Source organism: Meles meles, chromosome 4 (assembly GCF_922984935.1).
Source record: "Meles meles chromosome 4, mMelMel3.1 paternal haplotype, whole genome shotgun sequence".
In the NCBI taxonomy this organism is placed as follows: Eukaryota; Metazoa; Chordata; class Mammalia; order Carnivora; family Mustelidae; genus Meles; species Meles meles.
Window position 1 is genome coordinate 85,520,904 of NC_060069.1, and position 17,157 is coordinate 85,538,060.

Below are 17,157 nucleotides of genomic sequence, written 5' to 3' on the forward strand. Positions count from 1 at the left end.
AACAGTAGTTAGAAAAGAAGACCAATCTAAACGATTTAACAAATGAAATGAGGTTAAAAGAGGGGAATATTTTTAAAGAAAATAAAGAAAAAAGAAGAAAAAACAACAACAACAAAAAAGACCTCAGTTATGCCCTGGTAGAGACACAGGGTATATGAGGGGCGTTCCCTCTGCCAGGAAATCAACACAGACAGCAGCCAGGCAGAAAATTAAGACCAAACCCGAGCTGCCCCTCAGTCCTAACTGACCCTCCTCCTGACAGTATCCTACCAGAGTTGCACAGCTGTCTTTAGGACTAGCTGGCCTTCACTCCATACCTCCAAAGCACATAATAGGGGACCCAGGAGAAACTGCCAGTCCCGCTAGTCTCCTCACTGTATGGGCGAACAAGTACACGATCCAGACAATGGTGGGAAAGTTGGCACCAAGTTCAGACTTCCCAAGTCCCAGGCCAACATTCTTTGCATCATAGGGGGCTTGTTCCCATTTCTAAAAATATCTCCTGTGACAGGAGCACAGGGGGGATTCAATTCATGAGTGCATGTGGCCGGCATCTAGAAGGGTGTGCTGGAATGCATTGTTGGCATCGCTCTAGAGAGACAGCACGATTAAAAAAAAAAAAAAAAAAAATCACACCAGCACAGCCAGCAAAATTACTGGGGACAAAGTGCCCTGCTCTGCTGCCTGCAGTTTAGCAGGTTGTGAGTTCTCTGCACTGTTATCAGAAGGACAGGACAGCACAGTGGCAAGAACAGTCACGGCCCCAGTGGCCAGGAGACAGGTCTAGAGCTGGCTATTCTCAATGGGAGACTCTGGGAGGCCACCTCCTTCGTCCGCATGCTTGAGGGCATCAGCTGAGTTGGTCTCTGAACCTTCCAACTTGAAATAAAGGGTACCTGCACGGCCCCATGTGTCTCCCCCATGAAAAGACACATTTCCAGGTTCAGACAGAATCAAGAGGAAAACATCTTCACTGCACTCAGAAAAAAGACCAAGACTTTGCAGCAGCAGCGGGAGAGTGGGCAAGCATTTACACCCAAACCAAGCCAAGCCAAGCCAAGCCGGCCTGGACTCAAATGAAGATGAATAGTACTAAAGGAAGACAGTGCAGTGTGTGAGGAGCCGCCACGTGTGTTCTGCTCGCGAGGAGCCATGTGTTCTGTGACGTAGGTGTACTTACTAGAAAGCTGCTTCTGGAGCTGCCGCACCAGGGCCGCCGTCTGCTGCTGCTGCTGGGTCTGTTGCAAGCCTTGCCTGGGGAACTGGAAATGTGACAGAAGACAGAGGACGGTGGTCAGCCTGTGCGGCCTGGAGTGGATGAGGACAGGGACTACGAGCCGGGCTCGGTCCACAACACACTGCCCACATTTTCCCATCAAAGTGCCAAGCCCGGCAAGCATACATTAATTTTTGTCTACATCCTGATGTACACCTGGGGAGCATCTGAAGTGCCCAATCCTTTCAAAATCCCACTCTCTGGGTGGGCACTTCGCATTTATTGGAAGACGCATGATGAAGGAGTCCCCTCCAGGGGTGGCCCCAGAGGTCAGACCTCTTTGTTATTTCATCCTTCACCAGCTGGCCAGTTAGGGTCATGCCATCATAAACCATTTTCCTTGGCCATGTCAAAGCTCTCTGATGGGAGGATTTGTTAAAGCACCACAGGCCTTGCCTTATATGGATGGAGACAAGAATCTGGTGAGGCAGAGCAGGGCCCTCTATCCAGCACCCACTTGGAGCTATGCCCTCCCATGGGATGCTGGATGAAGGTCAGCCAGTGTTATTATTTTCTCAGATACAAAGCAGGAGAACAGCACCTTGCCCGTTTTTTGTTTTCTTCTTTCTACTGCCCAAATCAAGAGGGAAAAATAAAGTAAAACTCCAACTTTCATTCACGTGGAAATGTTAGTAAAATAAAGTGCTTTCTTTTCTATTCAGTGGTTTCTATGTTTATTTGGAAATACTACCTATTTAACAAAACCAAATATGCTATCATGTGCTCAGCAGTTTTCCAGACACTGTATATATACATTAGCCCACTTACGCCTGAACAGGTGATACCTATCCTCAATCCTTTATACGAAGTCCTTATATATACAATTTACTATGACACATCCATAATATACAGACTGACCAAGTCCTAAGACAGTACTACTTAAGCAGACACTAAATTTCTGCAGCAAAACACACAACTAGTCCTATCAGGGAGAATAAATGAAAAAAGACTTAGGTCTATTCAGGTCAGCCTTTGCTATTCAGTAAGTTACAAATAAAATTTCCATTTCAAAATAAAATGTCTTAATTCAGTTTGAATTTTAGAAATGAATATAAGGTGGGGCGCCTGGGTGGCTCAGTGGATTAAAGCCTCTGCCTTTGGTTCAGGTCATGATCTCAGGGTCCTGGGATCCAGGCCCGCATCAGGCTCTCTGCTCAGCAGGGACCCTGCTTCCTCCTCTCTGCCTGCCTCTCTGCCTACTTGTGGTCTCTCTCTCTCTGTCAAATAAATAAATAAACTCTTAAAAAAAAAAATGCTTAAAAGAAATGAATATAAGGGACTGTGAACCTTTACTACTATTACTCTCATTTTACAGCTGAGGCAAACAAGACTCAACAGTGTGCAGTCACTTTCCCATGATCCCTCTAAGTACTGGGGCAGGGATTCAGAAAAAGCCTTCTGGATTCAGAACTTCCTACCTTAACTGTAATCCAGTGTTATCTTTAATTGAGAATATTAGCTTCCAAATATTAATGTGCTTGGAAATAATCAGATTCCAAATGGTGGGCTGCAAGGATGTCTAATCTTTTTTTTTGTTAAAGACTTTATTTATGAGAGAACGCGCGCATTTGCACACAACCACGGGGAATGGCAGAAGGAGAGGGAGAAGCAGACTCCCTGCTGAGCAGAGAGCCTGATGTGGGGATCGATCCCAGAACCCTGGGATCATGACCTGAGCCGAAGGCAGAAGCTTAACCGACTAAGCCACCCAGGCGCCCAATGTCTAAACTTACCACTTTACTAACATACTGAGGTACCCAGTGCATAAATATCTAGCATTCATTCATTCAACAGATACTTAGCTGTCTTCTTTTATGCTCATTTAAAATCTGCTCCAAAAAAAAAAAAATCTGCTCCAAAGAGAGTAATTCACAGAATGAAACATGATAGTGATCCCCTCAGAGTGTATTTTGAGGAACGTGGGCGGTAACTAATACATAGGAAGCTCACGTGCACGGGTCAGTATGCATGCTCATGTGTTGGCAGGTAGCGGGTGCTCTGCTCGGTGGTCTTAAGAGAGGATAACCTCCAGGGGACCCCAAGACTATTAGGGGGGATCTGCAAAGTCAAATCCATTTTCATAATAATCCTAAGGCATTAATTGTCCTTCCCCTTGTCTCAGGAACACACAGTGCAGCTATATAACATGTGATATTGCAACAATGTCTTCAATTTATTCAGACAAACTAATTTTCAAAAATGTAAACAAGGTCATTCTCCTCACTAATTTTTTATTTTGAAAAATATTTTATATATTTATTATTCATAAAATTGTTATTTCTGGTTAAAATCTAATGAGAAGTTTAAATATATTAGCAAATACTGGTAATATTTGTTTTAATTTCTAATACAGTAAGTATTAATAGACATGCATAAGCTCTTTGGGCCCACAGTAATTTTTGAATGAGAAGTGGTTCCAAGGCCAGAAACTGAGACCAGTTTCTTTCTGCACTGCCCACCCCCACCACCAAGAATACAGCTGCAGTCAGTCCATAGTCTCCTCAGTTGTGGTGTTTTCCTTCATCTGTTTCTCTCAAGGCCACTCTGATACAAAATTTACCTTGCTTCCACCTGTATGTGAATATCAGCAGGAAAGAGACCCAATTTACGACTTCCCTGGGCCCTGGGCACCTAGAGCCAAGGAAAGAGAGCATGCCACCAGCTCCCCACAGAAACCTCAGTGGGGAGCATTTCAAATCAAGTCACTGAACTTTTGCAAAAAACTGGCTAAAGAAGCATAAAGCCATCAGGAGAAATTTAAAGAGTCATCATCTTAGGCTCTTCCCCTGACTTCCTGAGTTAAAATTTCTGGGGGGCAAATGTGCTAGAAATCTGTATTTTCAAATTGTTCCCTTAAGTAGTCTGATGCTTGGCTAGATTTTGGAATCACCCCTGTAGTGGGAGCTGGAACTTTTAATTTACCAAGACAGGTCAGTTTCATGGGACAACTGAGGCTTACTGGAAGTAAAATAAATCTAAAAACCACAATCTGTGTATGTTTGACCTTCCCTCCTTAAATCTGATAAATAAAGATGAAAGATTTTTCTGGACTCTATCCATACAGGAGATGTTCACGGTTTTGCTCACCTCTGTGCCTCTGCAAATGTTAACTCCTCCTCCTAGAAAACCTTCCTTCCCCCTTCATCCTACCCTACAAGCTCCTAGAAATCTGCTTGTCCTTCAAAGATCAGCTCAAGTGCTTACCTGCTCCCTTAGGAATTCAGAGAGCAAATCACTGCTCTTGTATCCTGTGGAAATGCCTTTACTATCAAATATGGTATAATGTGACAATTGCTTCTCTCCCTAGTATTCTGGATTTTGCTCTTCTTGGGGACAGGAGCTGTGCCATGCTCCTGCTGCAACCACAAGACAAATCACAGAGCTCAACAATGTCTGTCAGGTACAGCCAACTAGCCCACAAGGCAGAGCTACTCTCCACTAAACACATTTGCTGCTAAACTCCAAACAGTAATTGAAAAATTTATTATGATGTATTTGGACTAATCCCCAAATCCCTATTTTGACAACACATGCTTATTCAAGAATATTTAATGTCCTGCTCACTCATTACTAAGGCAAAATGCATCTCTAAGCTAATAATTTCTATCAAAATAAATGCCACTGAATCATTTCTGTCTCAGAAAAGTTGCCTTCCTTGGGCCCTTCTCTGCAGCAGCAGCAGCAGACACTAAGCAACAGCAGGGCTGACAAGTCAGTGATGGGCCTTCACATTGCCTCATACCTGGTTTCAACCTCCTGCCTTCTGAACCATCTTTTTCCTTTATTTATGGATCACATGTGGGGCTTCTCATCCTTTGTTGCTAGAACATTCAACAAACAAGTTAATCAACAATAGTTAACCTAGTCCAGGCACATTTGGGGGTTCTAGGAACACCAAAGTGAGTGAAAAACAGTTCCTGCCTCCAGACAGCTATTTCCTAAAACTGGGAGCACACTATCGGTGAGCAAAGGACAAAGCACCAAGGCAACATGTATTTGAAACCTGCGCTGCCAACTGAGAGAGCGCGGAGAGCTATGGGCTCCTCTGATGGTCAGAATACAACCCTTCATCAGTACCAGCTCCAGCACAAGGACAGCGGAACTGTGTGGGCCCCTCCACTGAGTGCCTGGACAGAAGGACGCATGCTTAGACACTGGCATTTGCAAGGGGGCACACTTGGAAAGGACAGACACCAACAAATTTCAGAGGATTTGGCATTCATTTGCACTTTCACTAGTAACTTTTTTTTAGTGGAAAAAAAATCTATCTGTCCTATTACCAGAAATCTCCCACAAATGTCTTCCCTATCTTCCATCTAAAAATTACTCTTCTTTTCTCTTCAAAAAGGAAAAAAAAAAACCAGTCCAAATTCATGCAGAGGAAGGTGACATGGCGCAGTAAGTTTCTCTTAACTAATTTTTTCCCTTTGAAAAAGAAAATACCATCTGGCTAATTTTGAATTCTAGAGGCACTGGAAAATTTTCTTACAATTTTTCTGAATGGAATATATGAATATTTTTTAGGAAGGTTATATGACAATTTCACATGGAAGAATATATGACAATTTCACACATGATCTCTGGCTAAAACTTCATGTGATCATTTAAGTAACTACTGCTTCCATTGTGCATATTTTTGTAAGGCATTATATTCAATATAATGTGATACTGACACAAGGATGAAATACTTTAAAAAGCCAACTTTTTAAAGCTTTAAAAGCTAAAAAGCAGCTTTAAAGAAAAGATCACAGCCTGTTAATATATTCAGTTAAGAGCTAATCATTGCAACTCAAAACCTTTAAAGGTATTTTTCAAGTCAAGAACTATAATATAGGTCAGAACTAGAAAGGCCAAATATAATTTTCCAGCAACTTAAGTAAGCAAAGGACAACACAAGCATTGACAGTAAGCTGACATCACATTTAATGTGTCAGCATGGGCCTTTAACACTTTCTTTCTCTTTCCACGGACAAGCTGCTTTCTGAAGATGCTTTTTGAAAAAGCACCAATTTCTGTTCTGAGTCAGTTTTGACTCGTAGGTTCAGTTTTTATGGTGGGGACCAAACTCCCTATGTGGGTTTAATAAGCATTGTGCCCCGTGTCCCCTGCTACTGCTGTCAAAGAGGGGACAAAGAAAACTCAAAAGTTCCTACTGCTTCTCCAGGTCCACTGCATTCAACCTCCTCCAACAAGCCTTCCCGAGCTTCTCATACCCTTCCTGACCTCTGTTATAGAGTTATGTTGTCCTAAAAAACTTTGTTGGCATCCCAACCCCCAAGACATCAGAATATGACCTTATTTGGAGAGAGGGTCTTTACAGAGGTAATCAAGTTAAAATGAGATCATGAGGATTGGACCTGATCCAATGTGACTGGTGTCCCTCTAAAGAAGGGAGAGTTGGACACAAACACACATTAACAGTGAGAAAATCATGACAGGATGAAGGTAGAGATCATGTTTGTTTCGATGAACCAAGAAAAGGCAAAGATTATCACCAGCAAACCACAAGAAGCGAGAGGGAGTAGCCTGCAGCAGTTTTCTCCCTCGTGGCCCCCGGAAGGAACCAAGTCTGCACATACCTTGAGCTTAGACTCCCAGCCTCCAGAACTGTGAGATAACATGTTTCTGTTGTTTAGGGCCCCAGTTTGTGGTGCTGTGTTACGGGAGTCCTTGCTTCTCTAGTTACTTTTCCTGCTTCCCACACGCCAAGCCACTGTTCAATGGTTTCCTAGGATTCTAAGGTGTCTGGAGGCAAGGAGCATGCGGGGTGCTTCATTACTGTGCTCATAACCTCTGGCCCAGTGCCGGCCTCTACTGTACAGAACAAATAAGCACTAGTTGAACTGACTGCTGGATGTCACCCCACAGCCACACGGAGGGTGGTGGCTGTGTGACCAGTACCACTTCTCCCCTGACACACCATGACTCAGAACTCCGAATGAGTCAGAGCTGACTTCTCTTCCAGAGCCAGCGTACTGCTCAGTTTCCAGCAAAGAAATGATATCACATGTTAAGAAATTACAAAAAATATAATTTTCTTCTTAATATTGCTAAGGCTTTCTGCTACTGCTGTTCTGAAGATATACTATTTTATTTTAGGCTTCTATTTTCTTTTATTGTAAGAAAGCAAAAACAAAAACAAAACAGAGAAATAGAGGGGTGCCTGGGTGGCTCAGGGGGATAAAGCCTCTGCCTTTGGCTCATGTCATGATCCCAGGGTCCTGGGATCAAGCCCTGCATCGGGCTCTCTGCTCAGCAGGGAGCCTAATTCCTCCCCTCTCTCTATCTCTCTGCCTACTTGTGATCTCTGTCAAATAAATAAATTAAAAATCTTTAAAAAAAAAAAAAAGAGAGATAAACAGACTATCTATCAAAATATCCCTAGCAGTATTATTTGAGAAATTGAAAACATAACAATGTTCAGCAGTAGTAGATAGGGTGTGAAGCAAGTAACAGCAGAAGAATACAGCTGACTGACTTAATAGCTATATAAAATTACAAACATGTAGACTATGCTAATAAAATTTTAAGTATATAAAAGTATGCTGAAAAAAGAACAAATTACATAATATAAAACTCTAAGATTATCCTTTAACTTCTAATTCTGAAACCTGTGGCTCTAAGTGATAGTTTAAATTTCCCAACCTATCCTAAGACTATGACATAAACAGTATTTCTGCCTTTGTAAAAATAATTGCTGTTTACATTACAATACAGTGTTCTAAATATAAAAATAAAAATTATGCTTCCAAAATAGCTTTTAAGAAAAGACTTCAGCTGAAAAGAAAAAAGGACGGGAGAAAACCTACTGTGGATTTTACTATCCATTAAGACTGTTGTAATGAAGTTTTTTGCTTCTCTGAAATTACTTTACTGTGAACACAGTGGGAAAAAATCATGGGCAATGTTTGACTAACCTGCTTAATCTCAAGGTTGTATTTTAAGCTAGTGAGTAAAATACAACCTATGACATTAAAAACTTCAAAACTGTCTTAGAGGTCAAAAATGAATAAATCTGATATATATTCTTTACACATAATACATTTATTAAGTATTTATGAAACTATAAGATGAATAGAAAGATACTAAATTTCCTTATATTAGATATGCTTTCATTCTAGTGGAACACGGGCCTGGAGTCTCTTCTCAACTCTGCAAAAGCTGATCCTCTGCTTCAAGTTATAATTAAGAAGTTTATAATTAAGAATTGTGATTAAGAAGCTTAAAGAAAACGTCTACCCCCAGCCCTATAAGTTTAACTTTGTGACAGAGTCAAATGTTTATTTTTTTTACCCACCCAAAATAACCATTTCAGGCACCTGATATCAATATCCATCTGTATTTATATAACACAATTCTCTAAGAATAAACATAGTAATATGTTACATATAAAGCAACTAAAATAGTGCTAATGTAAGAGGCATGAGACTCATATGTACAGACGGGGGTGTGTGTGTGTGTCTGTGTAGAAAGAATAATAAAGGAAAAGTAACAACATGTTATTAGTGAATCTGGGAAGAGGATCTATGGTAATTTTATTATTCTGTAATTCTTCTGTTTGTTTCAAACTACTTCAAAATACAGTTATATCTTGTTCTTGGGCGAGATGCTAGGGTGAAGTAGCAGTATCCCATCCCAAGGAGTCCCTGCCACGACACTTGTAAGTCAAGTCCCCCTGCTAAGACACCACTGATGAGGAAGAATGTAGGCTGTCTGTGAATGTTTATATACTACCTCTCCTTAAGAAAGGATTTTTAAGATGGACTACAGTAAATGTCACAGATATTAAAAAAAAAAAAAATTGGAGCTAGAAAAACTAGATTCGTGATAAAGTAGAATTTCCTTAATAATGGGGACTAAACCGGCCAAGGCAGAGGTTTGTAAAATGCACCAAGTTGCCCTATTCCAGTTGCTGACGCTCCATTATCAGATCTGACCTTTGTCACCCAGCTCTAGTGATCTGATCTCTCCTGCTGTACCACAGCCCTGGCTCTGTTGTTCTTAATTTACTGCAAAAGTTGTGAAACCACGCATCTTTCTACTCCTGTCCTGAAGACAGTCTCTACTAGGGTTTCCCAAAGTGCAGCAAGCCAGCTCCTGTTACACAGTACTCATTCACACGACTCGTCATTCAGTTACCTTCAGTGCAAGTATTTATTTTTACAGATATTTCCAGTATGTGGCAGGTGATGTGACCATTGATCACAGTAGTAAAAACCCTTCTTTTTAGAATACACTTAAGAAAATAGAAAAAGGTAATTTAAAGAAAAATGCATAAGTAAATAACAAAGCAGGGATATGGCACTTGGAAAAGTAAAGCATGTTGTAAATCATTGTGGTTCAGAAAACACAGATGCTATGCACTTAACATTTTCAAAATCTAACTTACAAAGCTAAAGAATTTAATTATATGATGACAGATTATATGAAAATTCTTATAGAAAATAACTGGCTGAAATCAGAGTTTCCTTTATATCAGTAAAGACAATATTTTAGAAAGCACACTTATGCCTTTTTGAAATCATAGTAAAAACTCAGAGAGATAAATTATCATTTTAACGTTGTTTAGAAAAAAATCGGTGTCTCAACATAAATATTTTAGTCCATGCAAAAGTCTGAAAAAATTTGAAGAGGAAAAATGGTGTAAATTACTGAACCCCAATATTTATTTATACGTTTCTGTGAAAACAAATATACTACTCTGATAAAAGTTCTAGGGGAAATCTGCAAGTGTACATTTAAGCAATTTTAATTCTTAAACAATCTTATGGGATGAAAAATGCCATCTGCCTTTAAAGAAGAACCCCACGTGTTTGGTTCCAAAAACATCAGTTTCCTTACCAAAGGCTGCTGGGGCTGCATCGCTTGAAGACCAAGGGTCTGACTCTGGGGCTGTGGGGGCTGCTGGGGCTGGGGGGGTTGCTGCATCTGGAAAGAAAGAGAAAAGGATCAGTTACTTAAACAGAGAGGGTAATATATTCCTATCTCTTCCCTCCCCCTATATACCTTTTATCTAATTATGCCGTTGCAACAAAAATTATATACACCTATCTCCTGCGCTTTGTCCTGACAAACATTATTCATCTTTCAAGGGCAAGACCTAAATCTGTTCTCTTTGTAGGTTTCTTGAGACCACCACAACCCCAAAGGGTTCTTCCTTCTGTTGTCACAGCGTTCACTGTCTATACTCCCTCTGCTGTCCAGGGACATCCTTTATACTTACTGTTGAAACACTTCTCATGTTCTCTGTTCTTGCACATACTTTACCCTATCTTACACCAGCAGGTTGGGAAAGGACTACTAAGTAATTACTTTTTTAGTCCCTATGACATCTGGATGAACTCTTGAAGATTAATTTTTTTCTTAGAGAAAAATGTAGACTTCTTAAAGAAAAACAAGAAGAAGAGGAGGAGTAATTCTTGAAGATTAGAACATTTTTTTTAAAGGAAGGTGTGTATGTGGGAAGTTCTGGCAAAAATTACCGGCATAAAAACAAATTATGTCAGTGACAGAGTTGGTGTAAATAAAGAGCCCTTAGAAAACACTTCCAAGTCATGGAAGAAATACACACTACTCATCCACTATGTGGGACACAGAGGAAAGGAAAATATTAATAGGTGGTTTGTCCCCATGACCTTCAATGTGTCCTCCACCCAGGCACTTCATCTTGATGACGACAATGCTGGACTTCTTTTCAACCTCTGCATTTCCAACTTGGTTTGCAAATATCCCCCAAATTATTTGTCTTCTTTAGGCCAAGGTAATAAATAGCTATTACCGGATGGTATTTCCCACTAAGTGCCAACACTCATAGATATGGAATCCTAGCAGGAGGTCTGAGCAGGGTCACTCCCAACTGGGGCAATGCAAGTGGAACCAGAACCATAACGATTACAATATAAAGCCAACTCTCCATTTGGCACTCTATGAATTCTTCCAAGAAAAATCCAACCTAACCTCTTATCAGTTTGCTCCTTTATGGAGGTAGTCAGTCACCAAGAAAAGAGTAAATATAATCCTGAGGGAGAAGCAAATCCCTTTCCTTTATCTCCAGGGAATTTGTAATACTGAAAAAATTACCAGAAGGGCACATTATGCTACTTGGGATAGAAAAAAAAAGTACATATTAACCAATCAAAAAACACTTCCAAAATTTGCAGCCTTGAAAAGCAATGTAAGGCCAGAAGTAGTAAATAAATAATGTAATTAACTTTCCTTCATGATTTAGGAATGAGAAATTTAAAACAGAGGGAACTATAGATATCCGTTCTATTAAGTTCTGAAACATATTCCTAGAACCTGAGGCAAAAATATTTACGAAAATATTATGACTATTCTTAATAATATTACCAAATGAGTCTTTTCTTGTATTTTCTTATTGAACTCTTTCTATAAATTGAGATGCGACCAATGGCATCTTACAACTAATGATATTTTATAATTATAAAACCCATTTTTCTGGAGGATTTGTGTTGGTTTCTTCACCTGGGGGTACTGTCAATTAGGACTTTTTGGATCACACTAAATTTAGACCTCAAACCCACTTGAACTTGTGGTTCACATTCTCAGGGGAGGTATTTTTTATTCCCTCCAACCAGGGTCAAGGTTGAGACATGCGCATAACTTTACTGTTCCTTTCTGCATGACAGTGTTACTAAACTCATTCCAAGAGTATAGCTTTCGGACCCTCAGTTCTACTAGACTCCCCATTTTTGTGGTGTTTTTAAGGCTTTCTTAGTAACACATAAAATGACAGGGCATCTCAAGGTAAATTACTGCTAAGAGTCCACTGTACAGACTCAGCAGACAATGCCCAATCTAATAACATAGGACAAGCTTGCTAAGAATGAAGACAAATGGAACTGGTAAACATAAATAGCCTATATTTCCTAAATGAGTAAGTCGGAAGCAAGAATGTGTCGAGAGGAGGAATCCTTTTTACAAGGTACTTCAATACTTACATCAAATAAATGAAGGACAGCCAGAGACAATATGAAACATCCTACCTGTCACTCTAGCTTCAGAGCTTAAATCGGACCAGAAATGTCAGAGAGAATTTTTTGGATTACCGACAGGCCCCTCTGGGAATCTGATGAAAGCTGTGGGCAGCTCAATTTTGGTTTTGTTTGTTTTCAAACACATAGAAGAAATTTTATATTCAAATTGCATGGCCTGCAGTTAAACAGTGAGTGGGTGAGCTGATGCTTACGCTGTTAAGATAAAGGCAGCCAGTTACCCTCTCCTGAACCTCTGGAAGGGGAACAATGTGCGGCAAAATGCACCCTCCTGCCCATAACCTGGCAAAAGCACAGAGAAAGGAAGAGCCTGGACAAGCTGGAACTAAATGACACCAGATGAGCTTCTAGGGTCAGCAACACGGGGTTCATTGGAACTTAATGAAAGCTTCTTTAGAGCGCCTCTGATTTCTTAGGACTACAGAGAACTCCTCATGCATTGCCCTCCCCCCACCCAGCCACGCACGGACCTGGAGGAGCCTCTGCTGCTGTCGAACCTGTGGCTGCCTGGGTCGCATTGGGTCCTGAGGCAGGGGCACCGAGGGAAGGCTTGGATGTGTGGAAGTCAGCACTGCATCGATTCCCCCACCTACCAGAGGGCTCTGCTGAAGGGACTGATGATTCAGTCTGGTGAAAAAAGAACACAGGTTGGTTTCACACCCAGGCAAACTGTCATATTTTCAATCAGGGCCACTGGCACATTAGGCACATTCACAAAGAAACGACCATGTTCAGTACTCAACTGTACAATTCACATGCGATAGAGACCAGTGACTAAGATAATCTCAATTCCCAGTGAGACACGGAGTCACTGAACAAAGGACAGAACGCACGCTCCCTACTTAAGACAAAATTGCAATGTTTAAATTACTTAAAAAAATATTTTGATGGTTTTTAATAATAAGTGACATTATTTAAGCATTTACTCTGGAGAAGGCACAGTGGTAGTAAGTCTGTAATGTATTATCACTCCCCACAGCAACACTCGGAGGTCAGCGGTTTTGTTATTCCTATTCTATTTAAAACTTTTAGTTGAAAGATAGTCGACATTTGTATTTTGGACATTGATTTGGAAATGAGAAAGAGTTCAGTTTTTTTCTTCCAAATACATATTAGAAATTTTGCATTCAGATTGCCCGACCTGCAGTTAAAGAGTGAATGGGTTAAGATTCAACAATTCTATACATTATGAAACGCTCACCCTGGTAAATGTAGTTACCACTTGACACCATACAAAGTACAGTGGTATTGACTATACTCCCTATATTTTGTTTTCATCCCCATAACTTATTTATAACTAGAAATCTGTCCCTTGTAATTCCCTTCACTTATTTTGCCCTTTCCCCTCTCGCAACCACCAGTTTGTTCTCTGTATGTATTGTTCTGTTTCTATTTGTTTGTTTATTCATTGTTTTGTTTCTTAAATTCCACTTTTCAGTGAAATCGTACGGTATCTGTCTATCTCTGACTTATTTTAGTTAGCATTATACTTTGTAGGTCTGTGTTGTCACAAATGGTAAGAACTCATTCTTCTTATGGCTGAGTAATAGTCTGTTCTTTATCTACATGACATCTTCTTTATCCATTCATCTTTTGATGGACACCTAGGCTGCCTCTATAGCTTGGCTATTGTAAATGGTGCTGCAATGAACACAGGGGTCACGTATCCCTTGAAATTAGTGTTGTTGCACTCTTTGGGTAAATACCCAGCTGTGGAATTCGTGGATCATACAGCAGTTCTATTTATTGTGAGGAACCTCCATACTGTTTTCCAGAGGAGCTGTGCCCATCCACATCACAACCATCAGGCCACAAGTGCTCCCTTATCTCCACATCCTTGCCAACACCCCCTATTTTTTTGAATTTAGTCATTCTGACTGATTAGAAGTGATACCTCAGTGTGGTTTTGATAGGCATTTTGTTATCCCTATTTTAAAAACGAGACAATAGAGAGCTAGAGAAGTAACTTCCCAAAGTTATTCAGACAGTAAGTAAAGAGCACGGGTGGGACTGAAATCCACAACTGTTGAGCTCATAGGCAATATGCTATGCTGCCTATTAGAATAATAATAAATTATTAGAATAATAATTTAGTTATTATTAGAATAATAATATTCTAATTAGAATAATTATTCTATTAGAATACTTATTACTTATTAGTATACTTATTAGAATAATAATAAATACAGTGCATGTTTTCCAATCTTATTTATTTTCCCAAATGTGCTACCACCAACCGTGCCAACTTTCCAAGCTGTAACAACTTGGTGTTGACGTTACAGACGTAACACATGGAAGCTAAGCTGTTGTCTAATATAATGTAAAATTTTGCATGAAACTTAATTCTTCTAGACCAATGCTATCCAACAGAAGTTTCCATGATGCCTAAAATGTTCTACAGCTGTGCTGTCCAGTAAGATAGCTACTGGCCTTCAGGACCAGTGACATAATTTCTGGGTCTCAGTGTGAAACAAAAACATAAGGCTACTTGATCAAAAACTGGTGACAGTTTTTGTCACAAAGACAGTGACAGTAGACCACTAAACATGGGATCTTTCTAAACACAGTGCACTGCGTGACCGCATGGGTACCACATCTTCAAGGTTGGCTCTGCTTGGCTGCATGTGGTTATCGAACACTAAAAACGTGACCAGTGTGACTGAGAAACTAAATTTTTATTTTAACTTTAATTAGTCTTAATTTAAATAGCCACATGTAGCTGGTGGTCACCATGCAGTATGTCTATGGGATTCAATTACAGCAAGAACTGAGAAAGAATCTTTCGTGATCCTCTTTTGCCAAACTAGCTAAAGCCGGAAAGGTAGAAACTAAAATACAACAAAACTCTTACAGGCACCATGCACAATGAGTATTAACCAATCATAGGCTTTATGGTTCTAATCAAAATATTCTAGTAAGGTACTGCTAACAATAATCAGCAATTTTTTCTATTTTTAGCCAAAAATATTTTAAAAGAGTGGAAAACACTGGAGCTAACATACTGGCATCATCTAAAATATTACACCCATACTGTGGCAGATGTGAGTTTACAGGGGCCTTGAGTGAAATAAACAAGATGAGGCACTGCTTATTTTAATCCTCTATCTGGATGCTACTAAAAATGAAATGACAGAATGCAAATTATATGCAAATATGCAAGCTCATAAAAACTACTGTAAAGCACCATGCTCTGAACAATGTATAACAAAGACAAGAATTCACATGTCTACTATTGCAATCATTATTTCCACATGTACCACCTCTGAGAGCCAGTCAAGGGCTGTAGGTATGGCGATGCCTGCTGCTGAACATAGCCACTGGGCTGCTGCTGCATCTGTCGGAGTCTTTCCATCAGCGTCGGACTGGAATGTGCAGCCGGATAGGTTCTGGAGTTGTAGTTGGGAGACAGGAGCACGCCGCCAGCCTGCTGCTGTGGGGTCTGTTGCAAAGGCATCTGCGTTCCGTACATTGTATAGCCCTGGGGCATGGTCTGCAGGGGGACACATGAAGTCACTGGTTCAATTTACCACCGACTGTGCTATCACTAGGCTCTGTGGGGCAAAAACAAACCTGGGAGGAGTTCCCTGAAAGTCACTGTTCTCAAAGGTTCTTATAACTCAACATATGAGGAGGACAACTCTGGAGGTAAGAGGCTAGTGAGAAAGCTACAGAATGAACTGGCTGGATCATGATTCATCAGAAATTTTAATTAAAAACAAAAAAACAAAAACGAGGGCGCCTGGATGGCACAGTCAGTTGAGTGTCCGACTCTTGGTTTCAGCTCATGTCATGATCTCAGGGTTGCTGAGACTGAGCCCTGCATCAGGCTCCCCACTCATCATAGGGTCTGCTTGGGATTCTCTCTCCTTCTCCTCTGTCCCTCCCACTCAACTCTCTGATAAATAAATAAATCTTAAAACAAAACAACTACCTCATATCAGGGAGATCATATGATAATTGCTTTCTCTGATTGACTTATTTCACTCAGCATAAATTTGGGGGTAGGGAAGGAAAAAATGAAACAAGATGGGCTCGGGAGGGAGACAAACCATAAGAGACCCTTAATCTCACAAAATAAACTGAGGGTTGCCAGGGAGAGCGGGGATAGGGAGAGGGTGGTTGGGTTATGGACATTGGGGGAGGTACGTGCTACAGTGAGTGTTGTGAAGTATATAAACCTGGTGATTCACAGACCTGTACCTATATAATGTAATTATTAACATTATATGTTAATAAAAAACAAAACAAAACATGAGTCCTCATTTGGTTAAGAGATCAGTTTTAGAATCGGATGCTTATTGTGAGGGAAGGAAAGACATGTTTCTGTATAGAAATAATCAGGCAAGCATCCATACCTTAAGTGCACAGATGAAATAGATGTTCAACAGATACCAAGCACCATTAATTTCATTTCCAAAATTAGAAAGAAAAGCTATCTATGTCCAATGTAAATACAATGATGGAGTACACATTCCTGATAACTACAACTCCACCCTGGATCTGATGAATTTGCCTGTAGTAACTAACCAGTTACCAAAAACCAAAAACACGATACCTTAACCTCACAGTAAGGGTGTAACTGGGGACAATTCAATACCCTCTAGTCATGGTTGGACTACAGCCCCTTTCAGCACTCTACCAATACTCTGAATATTTAATTTTTCTATTCAATATTAGCAATCTGTTCCCCTAAATCTCAACGCCTGGTATTAGTGAAAAACCTGATGTTCTGCTGGGTGGCTATCTGCAAGTTACAGAATGGAATGCTGATTGAAATGGAAGAGGCCTGCTCTTCAGTCCTCAAAGAACCACACGCTGAGGTGGTCTAATGGCTCTGACTTGGAAGGCAGAAGAATGCATAATCAC

At 40.3% G+C, this 17,157-nt stretch overlaps 1 protein-coding gene across 4 annotated transcripts in view; it reads right to left on the reverse strand.

Moving 5' to 3' along the window:
- Nucleotides 1–17,157, reverse strand: part of MED12L (mediator complex subunit 12L) — a 324,770-nt gene that overhangs the window by 1,855 nt on the left and 305,758 nt on the right. For all 4 annotated transcript variants that reach the window (XM_046002172.1, XM_046002171.1, XM_046002170.1 and 1 more), the window contains 4 exons: nt 15,552–15,781; nt 12,762–12,918; nt 10,118–10,204; nt 1,181–1,262 (listed from right to left, as the gene is read on the reverse strand). In XM_046002172.1, the coding sequence (XP_045858128.1) occupies nt 1,181–1,262; nt 10,118–10,204; nt 12,762–12,918; nt 15,552–15,781 (556 nt within the window). The remainder of the gene's footprint in view (nt 1–1,180; nt 1,263–10,117; nt 10,205–12,761; nt 12,919–15,551; nt 15,782–17,157) is intronic.